The sequence below is a fragment of the Lathyrus oleraceus genome, chromosome 4, assembly GCF_024323335.1.
Source record: "Lathyrus oleraceus cultivar Zhongwan6 chromosome 4, CAAS_Psat_ZW6_1.0, whole genome shotgun sequence".
NCBI lineage: Eukaryota > Viridiplantae > Streptophyta > Magnoliopsida > Fabales > Fabaceae > Lathyrus > Lathyrus oleraceus.
In genome coordinates, this window is record NC_066582.1 from 330913960 (window position 1) to 330925550 (window position 11591).

The 11591-nt window shown below is 34.1% G+C and overlaps 1 protein-coding gene across 1 annotated transcript; it reads left to right on the forward strand.

The window, feature by feature from the left end:
* Positions 1-8763: 8763 nt before the first annotated feature.
* LOC127075343 (gibberellin 2-beta-dioxygenase 1-like) lies at positions 8764-11174 on the forward strand. The gene is made up of 3 exons (XM_051016828.1): positions 8764-9265; positions 9390-9750; positions 10742-11174. The coding sequence occupies exons 1-3, from the start codon at positions 8865-8867 to the stop codon at positions 10991-10993; spliced, it is 1014 nt and encodes a 337-aa protein (XP_050872785.1). The 5' UTR covers positions 8764-8864; the 3' UTR covers positions 10994-11174.
* The last annotated feature ends 417 nt before the right edge of the window (positions 11175-11591 follow it).

Genomic DNA, 11591 nt, shown 5'->3' on the forward strand with positions numbered 1-11591 from the left:
GGTCGATTAACTGATCCTTATTCTTTGGCATTCTCCATCTTGAACAGAATAAGAACTTTGAAACACATCCAAACAGAACATGATGCCTTCTCTAATGCCAGTTGATATTCAATTCTTCGGATGACAAGATGTCATACACAATATATTGGACAATGTGTATGACAAGTTAAACGTGTATCAGACAAAATAAAAGAAAAATATAAATAACATAAGAATTGATCACCCGGTTCATGTCAAAATCACCTATGTTTGGAGAGCGTTAACCTAATGAAAGGAAACTCACTCTTAATAGTCAGAAGTACAAATTAGCCATAGTTGAACCCTCCTAGTTCAAATCCTCATTTCCTAATACTACTTGTGAATTTCTATTCCAGACTCCCTATAGAAAGAACTCAAATCCTAATGTTTAGAAGTACAATTGGTCTTATCTGAACTCACTCCATCCAATGCCTTTTTTCCTAATACTACCCATGAAGATTCGATCATGCCCCCTGAATCTGAGACACCTCTCACTTCCACTCAAACACTCTCTCAAGTGTTTGTATAATTACAAAAGTATAAGAATGATGACACAAAATTACAACTCAAATACTTCATTCCTTAACATAGAAATAAGACCTAAGAATAAAGTATTACAAAACAAATACAAGACTTAACTAAAAACTCTCCTATAGATTAGATATTTTCTCTAAAGCTCCAAGTCTTCACAAAGGAGACTTCCTCCATATATATAGAAACAACGACCCAACTAGAAATCCCATTAGGGTTTTGGTCTTGAATGTGGTTGGCCTCTCAAAAGTGCATGAGATCAATCTTCATTAATGTTGATTGTAAATCTTGATTGATCAAATCTAAATATCTTGATTTTAACATATTCCTTCTTGTTGAATTTCGTTCAAATTACACCTTCTCTTAAATGCACATAATCAATCAAATCTTCATTATGATGATTGATATTGATTGATATAAATCTTGAACAAATAAGAACACCAAATGCAATCTTGCTAAAATTATAATTCTGATAAATCTTTTCTAAATCCAAACACATGCTCACACACTTAAATCTCTAATAGAACATAAAAGGAGACAAAGTCTTAAAAGAAAGAGATATACTTCAATTTATCTTACGATCTAAGCAAACAGTTAGAGACATTATCCCTCTCATTCACTATTCACTGCCCCTCGGTTATATTGGCCAATCATTTAACCATTTTGAGTAATTAGCTCCTTGTTTCCCTTGATAGTGAGCTCAAGAGACATTAGCCATTCCTTCGATGTAACTTCGGGTACCCATGATCAGTACATTTTGATGTACGTTCTTCCATGTTTGTACTTAAGCATTTCTTCGGTTTGCTTTGATTATTTTTATGTTTTAATGTGTTTTCATAATTTATTTTATTTTTGCACTTATTTAAAATTTTCGTATTTAATTTTCAGCATTAGCAGCTTTCGCGAGAAAAATCATATCTTGAGCTAGGAGTATCGGATCGAGATGTGCTACCAGTCGATGGAAAGCTAAGAAAAAGATCTACAACTTTTGTTCAGAAGTAGAGAGCTGAATCAGACTGTAGCAGGGCCAGAAATTTCATTGAAGCTGCTGCATTATTTTTTTATTTTGTTTGGGTTAGTTGTATTGGGCCTGGATCGTACATTTGACCCGGTTGAGTTGTGAAACGGGTTTGGGTGTTTTTAACTAGGTTAGGCAGCCAAAAACAGGGTTACGTTTTTCTGTTCATGTATGATTTTTTGAGAGCTAGCAAGATGACTATGGAGAACTAATCCCTTTTGAATCAATCTGCTGTAATTCAGAATCCGCTTTGAGGTTTTTATTAATTCCAATTTGTTTCCTTTGAATTCTTCTTATAATTCCAATTATTTGCTTAATCTAATTGTTGCTATAGGATAGAATCCTTAAATTCGATTGATGAATGATGATCCCGAATCAATTTCGTGTTAACATAGCTTTTATTTTATCATGAACGATCAAGTTGCGTCTGCTTAATTCGCAATAGTTTTTAATCCGTTTGCTTAATTCGGAATTTGGGAATATTACTCGCATAATTTCCTTTACGTTTGTTAATGGTAATTGTAATCTAATAGGAGCAGACCGTTAGGGATTTGGAATTTTATAAGAATCAATGATAAGTCGGAAGATGATGCAGTAGGTTGGTTCATGTCAGCTTATTTTATAATCACTTTTAAAAATCACTTTTTCGAATCTAAACCAACCAAACCCCCCCTCCCTTTTTGTTCTATCGGTAGATTAATTAAACAAGAATCCTTGAGAACGATATTTGAGTCAATTTGTCGTTAAACTACATTTTTGAAAAACTACTCGTTCTGATCCTCGTGCGACAGCGGATCAAATTGGCGCCGTTGCCGGGGAATCTTGTTTCTTTTAATCGTTTTTAGAGTCATAGGTTTAGTGTCTAAGCGTATAGGTCCTAGTTTCCTCGCAGTTTCGTCCAACTCGCGTTTTAGAGTCCAAATCGTAAAAAAGTCGGTTTTTGAGAAATTGTGTCTGTTTCGAAATCTGCTCCGGTTATCTGAAGGGAAATAATTCTCTAGTCATTTATCCCATACTTGGGAGAAATTTTTAAAAATCCAAAATTCATCATTTTTCTATTTTTAAGCAATTATATACTGTTTTCACCGTCTCGGAAAAAATCGAAAAAAATCTCAAAATTATATTTTTAAGTCATTAGATTAATTTCGGTGTCAGTTTATTTTTTTGAATTATTTTTTATCGATTTATTTCTTTGTGTTTGTTTTTTTTACTTTTAGGACATTGTTGGAATTTTCACTATTGTTGCTGTTGCTGCATTACTGTTCCGTTAGTCTTGGCTACTAGGTCTCGCTGTTCTGAAATTGTTGCTTTTGATTCTGAAATAGAGAGAACTTTGCACACACAACGTAGAACAGTCTAGGCTACCAATAGTTCACCACCCACAATTGAGTCTGATTCTGAGTATGACTATTTGCATAACTTGTTTGCTTCGGATTCTGAACTTGATTTTGTAATGGCTGATAATAGAACCTTAAGGCAGTTAGCTACTCCTGATGTGAATTACAATGGTTTGTGTATTGAATATGATGCTGCTGCTGTTCCTTTTGAATTAAAATCGGGTTTAATACACTTGTTGCCAAAGTTTAGTGGTCTTGCAGGTGAAGATCCACACAAGCATTTGAAAGAGTTTCAGGTGGTGTGTTCTACACCATTGAAGCCTGAAGGGATCACCGAAGATCACATCAAACTTCGAGCTTTTCCTTTTTCATTGCAGGGGGCAGCAAAGGATTGGATTTATTATCTCGAGCCAAACTCAATTGAAAGTTGGACAACCCTGAAAAAAGTGTTCTTGGAAAGATATTTTCCTGCCTCCAGAGCTGCCTCAATAAGAAAGGAGATTTGTGGTATTAGACAAGGCAATGAGTCGCTGACCGAGTATTGGGAGAGATTCAAGCACTTGGTATCTAGCTTCCCTCAACACCAGATCACTGAGCAACTCCTCATCCAATACTTTTATGAGGGGTTGTTACCGATGGAAAAGAACATTCTTGATGCTGCTAGTGGTGGAGCATTAGTCGATAAAACTCCAGCTGCTTCCAAAGCCCTTATTGAAAATATGTCTCTTAATTCTCAACAGTTCACCACTAGAGACAATTCTGTGCAAAGCAAAGGCGTGAGTCAAATTCAAGTTTCTTCCAACAAAGCTTTAGAGACCAGAATTGACGAACTCACTGCCTTAGTCAAACAACTGGTAGTAGAAAAACCTCAAACAGCAACTTTGTGTGACATTTGTACTTCTCCTGAGCACCCGACCGATACTTGTCCTATTCTGAGAGACGAGTCCATTACTGAGCTGCCACAAGCTTATGCAGCCAACCTTTACAATCAAAATAGGTACAACAACACTCCTGACCTGTCCACCAACAAATACCATCCCAATTGGAGGAACCATCCCAACCTTCGATATGGAAACCCGCAAACCAGCCAACAACAGAACTCACCTCAAGTGGCTGCCCCTGCACCTTCCGGACCATCCTTGGAGGATCTTGTTAAGCAAATGGCCGTGAACAACCTCCAGTTCCAACAAAGGACCGATGCTAGCATTCAGACCTTGAACACACAGATGGGACAACTTGCTACTCAAATAAATAACATGCAAGCTCAAGGTTCGAACCAACTTCCAGCCTAGACAGATGTCAATCCAAATGGTCCTAATGCTAATGTGAGCGCAATTTCTTTGAGATCCGGAAAAGTTACAGAACCAGCCCCTGAAAAAAATAAAAAAATCATTGAGGTAACTTCTGAACTTTCTCCTTCTGCGCCTCACCCAGCTGAACTTTCTTCTCCTTCTTCTGTTGTGGTCGAAACTGAAAAAATTAAAGAAAAGGAGTATGGGCCACTAGTCCCCTTCCCACATAGAGTTTTGAAAAATAAAAGAATTGAGGAGGGAGACAAAGAAAGAGACATACTGGATGTTTTCCGAAAGGTTGCGGTAAACATTCCGCTACTTGATATTATTAAGCAGGTTCCTAAGTATGCAAAGTTTCTGAAAGATTTGTGTACCAACAAGAGGAGGATTAAGGGAAGTGAAAGAGTAAACTTAGGACGAAATATTTCTGCCTTTATTCAGCCCAAACAATCATCCAAACAGATTGTAGGCGAGCAAAATGTTTCAGCCCTCACTACTCAGGATCTGCCACAAAAGTAGAAGGATCCGGGAACATTTGCTATTCCTTGTACCATCGGGGATAGTAAATTTGAGAATTGCATGCTTGATTTGGGAGCGGGCATTAATGTTATGCCTACTTCTGTTTATAATAACCTCTGTCTTGGTCCTTTACAGCATACAGGTTTAATCATTCAATTGGCAAACAGGAGCAACGCTCGACCCGCCGGGGTAGTCGAAGATGTTCTTGTTCAAGTTAACAATTTGATTTTTCCTGCAGATTTCTATATTCTAGACATGGAAGGAGAAACCAAGACAAGTAGAGCTCCCATCATTTTAGGCAGACCTTTCATGAAAACGGCGAAGACAAAAATTGATGTTGACGATGGAACCATGTCTATGGAATTTGGTGACATTGTCGCAAAATTTAACATTTTTGATGCCATGAAACATCCCTTGGAGGAGAATTCTATTTTTCATATTGAATTGATCTCTGAGTTGGTTGATGACACCTTTTCTGAATGATTTTCACTTGATTTTCCATCTCTATCTGAGTTTGATGATGTTTATTCATGTGATGATTGTACTAACACTAACCTTTGTGCTGTTTGTGTTGAGATTGATGCTGCCTTACAGGGTGACAGTGTAAATGAAGTTATTTATGTAGCTGAAGCTCTTGACATTCCGGCTGCCCCAAACATACCATCTATTGAACAATCACATTCTTTAGAGCCTAAACCACTTCCTGAGGATTTATATTATTCATCAAAGCTTCAACTTAAGCAGAAACATAAGAAGGGAATTAGATGGACCTTGGCCGACACTCGTGATATTAGGCCATCCATATCCATATGTATGTATAAGATCTCACTTAAAGAGGAAACAAAAGTAGTGACGCAACCCCATAATCCTTTGATTCTTGATATTGTGAAAAAAGAGATCACTTTCACGCGCCCATTCAACACTTTTACTTATCAAAGATTCTTCTTTGATCCTGGAATACAAGGCAAATGCACTAATCAAAATTTCAAGGTCAATGGACACTACCCAAAGCTACTACATGAGAACCTGACTTTGGAAGAAGAGACTGTAGAAGAACTCTCTTTGGGAAAGGCTACTTATGCAATCACTTATCCGCCTTGACTCCTCGGGTGTGTTCTTTCCTTTCTCTCACTCTTATTTTATATTTATGCTCTTTCATTGAGGGCAATGCTTATTTTAAGTGTGGGGGAAGGAAATCGTTTGTTTCGTTTGTTTTATTTGTTTTTGTTAGTGTTTTGTTTGTTTTTAGTCACTAAAAAATTAAAAAAATGCATCTTCTTGAAAGTTTTAGGCTATAGGTTACTTTGAGTCGAGTTTGCGGAGACTTGGGAAAAATTCACAAGATCGGTATCGTCTTAACACCGTAAGTCTTCTGCATATGGAAGTTGATTCAAATTCTTATTATGTTTTAGCCTTAAATTCCCATTCTCTGACAGCTCTTGAGTAGTTTATTTCAGCAGTCAGCACCATCTCACACACACTCTACGCAGGGAAGCCGATGAATATAAGTGAGTGTTTCGAAGAAAAAAAGAGAAAAAAATAAAGGAATGCACCTTCTAAGTTTGGTGACCCTCACCCGGTCACTTAACCCAACGGTTGTGGAACCTTAAAAAAAGTTGGAAATAAGACTCTTTTGTAGTTGGTTCAGCGGTTCCTGGTGCTGAACTTGGTAGGGCGGATAACGGTCCGATCCCCCGAAACTACAATTGAGTAAGCAAAGGGTTATGCCACTTAAGTACCAGAACCCCGTGCAGAAAAGGATCAAAGTCACTAACCGGTCGCCTTGCTATGAGTGTGTGGAGATAACGGGCTTAATGTGATTGCGCCTGAATGAAAAAGAGGCAAAGAAGGATAAGTAAGTTAGACTTTAATATAATAACATGATTTGAGTTGATTTGTGTATTCAGGAGGTTTATGTCTGCATAACTGTGGATTAGTGTTCTTACATTGTCCTTAGTGTGCAAGATTAGTACCTATCGAAGTAAACTTAACCGAAGATGACTTGTAGCCTAGAATGAGTAACTGTTGATGTGTCTGTGTTTGGTTTTGTTTTTCATTTTGCTCTGAGTGCAAAAGTTCAAGTGTGGGGGAATTTGATCAGTGCATTTTGATGCACGTTCTTCCATGTTTGTACTTAAGCATTTCTTCTGTTTACTTTGATTATTTTTATGTTTTAATGTGTTTTCATAATTTATTTTATTTTTGCACTTATTTAATTTTCGTATTTAATTTTCAGCATTAGCAGCTTTCGTGAGAAAAATCATATCTTGAGCTAGGAGTATCGGATCGAGACGTGATACCAGCCGATGGAAAACTAAGAAAAAGATCTACAACTTTTGTTCAGAAGTCGAGAGCTGAATCAGACTGTAGCAGGACCAGAAATTTCGTTGAAGCTGCTGCATTATTTTTTTATTTTGTTTGGGTTAGTTGTATTGGGCCTGGATCGTACATTTGACCCGGTTGAGTTGTGAAACGGGTTTGGGTGTTTTTACCTAGGTTAGGCAGCCAAAAACAGGGTTACGTTTTTTTGTTCATGTACGATTTTTTGAGAGCTAGCAAGATGACTATGGAGAACTAATCCCTTTTGAATCAATCTGCTGTAATTCATAATCCACTTTGAGGTTTTTATTAATTTCAATTTGTTTCCTTTGAATTCTTCTCATAATTCCAATTATTTTCTCAATCTAATTGTTGCTATAGGATAGAATCCTTAAATTCGATTGATGAATGATGATCCCGAATCAATTTCGTGTTAACATAACTTTTATTTTATCACGAACGATCAAGTTGCGTCTGCTTAATTCGCAATAGTTTTTAATCTGTTTGCTTAATTCGGAATTTGGGAATATTACTTGCATAATTTCCTTTACGCTTGTTAATGGTAATTGTAATCGAATAGGAGCAGACCGTTAGGGATTTGGAATTTTATAAGAATCAATGATAAGTCGGAAGATGATGCAGTAGGTTGGTTCGTGTCAGCTTATTTTATAATCACTTTTTCGAATCTAAACCAACCAACCCCCCCCCCCCCCCCTTTGTTCTATCGGTAGATTAATTAAACAAGAATCCTTGAGAACGATATTTGAGTCAATTTGTCGTTAAACTACATTTTTGAAAAACTACTCGTTTTGATCCGCGTGCGACAGCGGATCAATCCACATCTTTGGTTTTGTACATTATAGTCTCTCATTGGAAGCATCTCGCTCTTATAGAGCCTCATGCTTGAGGGACTATGGTCAATCCACTAATTTGGACCGGATCTAAACCAGGATTCAACAAAACTTCCATGTTTTAAAGCAAATCTATGGAGGAAGACCAAGTTAGCTCAACATAATGAGCCAAGTCAAGCTGGCCGGCCCAAGGCCAACATATCTTGCTTCAGACAGTGCATTTTAACACGCAAAAACAAAAGTTTTAAGGCATATTAATATTCATAAGTGGTTGGTCTCAAACAAAGAAGTAAGTGAATTGATTGCCATTAATTAGAACAATGAAAAATGAATTTTAATGATCAATCAATTGATCGTATGGACACCAAACATGTGAGATCCTACGTAAACTAACAAACATCAAAGGAAAATTATAAACATTTCTAGTCCAATCCAATTTTACGACTTTGACTAGCTTTATGCCGATAGAGTTATCGATTAATGTGCGTGTATACCTTTAGGCACATGCCCTCTTCATCTCTGGATAAGGTTGGTTTTATGTGAGTCTAAGTAGAATAGTTATCGATTAATGAGTGCTATTGTGAACTTGTTTGGCATGCCACGCTAATGTAAGAGTTGAAGTTGATGGTCAAAAAGGAAAGTGCAATGTTTATATAGGTGGAAAACAAATCTTCCATTAATAACTAATATGTAATGTCGTAGACATTTTATTTATTTATTTAGACTAAGGTGGTACACATGATAAAAACTCATAATATTATTAGAATACTCTTGCTTGTAAAATAAGTTTATTCCAAGATTAGAAGTTGAGTAATCCAAGCTTCTTTCTTCCTCTAATAATAACATTAACATCACCCCCACAACTTCACTTTTTCAAATATATAAATAGAGAACTAACCCAAACCTCTTTCTTCAACCATCCTCTGCTCATTCATAACTCAAAAGCCTAATCACCTCTCTTCTCTTTCATTCATTGAAAATGGTTTTGTTGTCGAAAATAACAACAGATCAATATCCGTGTCTAAGAAACTTGAAACAAACCACATTCATACCTGAAATCCCTATAGTGGATCTCTCCAAACCTGATGCAAAGAACATCATAGTCAAAGCTTGTGAAGAGTTTGGATTCTTTAAGGTTGTCAACCATGGTGTTTCCATGGAATCTATCTCTTTATTGGAATCTGAAGCTGTTAAGTTTTTTTCCATGGCTTTTGATCAAAAGGAAAAAGTAGGACCAGCTAATCCATTTGGGTATGGAAACAAGAAAATCGGACAAAACGGTGATATTGGTTGGGTTGAGTATCTTCTTCTGTCAAATAACCAAGATTTCAATTCCTTCAAACTCTCCACTGCTTTTGGTAAAGACTCACAGAAGCTTCGGTATGTTTTTCTTTTCAACTCTCAAACACGTAACTAATGTATCTTGATAATATATAAACGAGATATATTGCATATTCAACGAATTAAAAAGTAAATTTTTTAATTTATGGTTTTGTTGTTGTAGATGTTTGTTGAGTGACTACATGTCAAGTGTGAAAAAGATGGGATGTGAGATTCTTGAACTGATGGCAGAAGGATTGAACATTGAAGAAAAGAATATGTTGAGCAAGCTTGTAACTGATAAAGACAGTGATTGCATATTCAGGCTTAACCATTACCCTCCTTGTCCTGAGTCAAGGTTGAATAATAATGATAATGGTGGTGAAAATGTGATTGGTTTTGGTGAACACACAGATCCACAAATCATTTCCTTGTTGAGATCAAACAATACTTCTGGTTTTCAAATTTGTCTCAAAGATAAGAGTTGGATTTCAGTGCCTTCTGATCACAATTCCTTCTTTGTTAATGTTGGTGATTCACTTCAGGTACAAACTCACACCAATCACTCTTTTCTTATAATACAAGTAATGTAAGTATATTACTGCCTTTTATAAATAAAAGAAAATTTACTTTTTAAATTGATTAAATATATTGATTATAAAATGAATTTAAAAAATCATATTTCTTTTATAAATAGGATTGGAGGAGTATTTTTAACATATTTCTTTCAACTTTTATTAATTAAAAAAATGTTTTAAACATATTAAATAACTAATCTATTTAATGAAATTGAAAAAGTAAGTTTTTATTTTATAAATATGATAAAAAAGAATATAAAAAGGGTTACTTTTAAATGTATTAAAATTGATATATCTTATTTATATATAATTTAGATATATTCTTTATTTAATGTATTTAAAATAATTAATTTTTTATAAATAAAGACTAGAGAGTAATTCTAATTTAATTATTAAAATTAAAAAATTCAAATATAGTCTACAAGACAATTTCAAAAATTAAACATACTTATTAAAAATTACTAATATAATCTAAAAAAATTAGTTTATTAATAATTAATACTATTTTACAAGTTTATTTTATATAAAAAAAATGTTTATTTTTATGATAGTATTTACCCCCCTTATTATAAGAGGAAGTTTATGTTTTATTGATACCATTGACTAAATATAAAATAGTATTTATTTATTATTATTTTTTCCTGTTCATTTAGATAAGATATGAAATGGTTGACATGTGGATAAAGATAAACTCTTACTTTTCAGGGGAGTTAGTAGCTTTTTGAATAAATTCTGATTCATTTATTTATTTATCATTGTACTCTTTCCAATTCAACACTCTTCTTATTTATGAAATAAAATCTCCCCATGTGATGAAAACTTTTCTAGTCTTGTCATGTCAACAAGTTTTAATAGTATATTTACATTGAAATGGGGTATGTATTTATATTTATAATGCATGCCACCTTTTTTTGGCCTTGTGATTCTGACACATTTTTTATCCACAAAACCAAAACAGGTTATGACTAACGGACGATTCAAAAGTGTTAGGCACAGAGTTTTAACAAATGGTTTCAAATCTAGACTCTCTATGATTTATTTTTGTGGTCCATCTTTGAGTGAGAAAATTGCACCTTTGCTTTGTCTCATAAAAGGAAATGAAAGATTATTATATAGAGAGTTTACATGGTTTGAATACAAGAAATCTGCTTATGCTACAAGATTATCAGACAATAGACTTGGTCACTTTGAAACAAATAATGATTCCTAAGATAGGAATCTCACACTTAGACATGTCACTATTAGGAGATCTATATCATGTGTAATAGAACTAGAATTGGATGCTTTTGCTTTTGCTTTTGCTTTTCTTTTTATATGTTTTTTTAGTTATTCATGTGTATGGTGTAATGAACAATGTAATTATTCATATATTGATTTTCTTTTTAATTAAATTTTTAGTTTGTTTAACTAAATTATTTATTTTATATTTATTCAATAATTATAAGAGAGGGTTCAAACCCATTCAAAACTATTTGATTTTGATTATATTGATTTGCAATTTTTACTTAGACTTAAACACCTGTATTTATTTCAATTTATAGATAAATTTATGATGATTAATTCAACTATGTGTTAGTCATATTTTTTAAAGTAATTATATATTTAACTATCTTTAGTACTCCTTCCGTTTTACAGTGAATGTCGTTTTAAGAGAAAAAATATTTATTTCAAAATGAATGTCATTCTTACCGAAATAATTGTTATTTTTTTAATTATGTCATTTAAATATTATTATGTAGACTATATTCAATATACTAAAAGATTAATTAAGTAATTATTATTCTAAATTAATATAACTGAATTAAAAA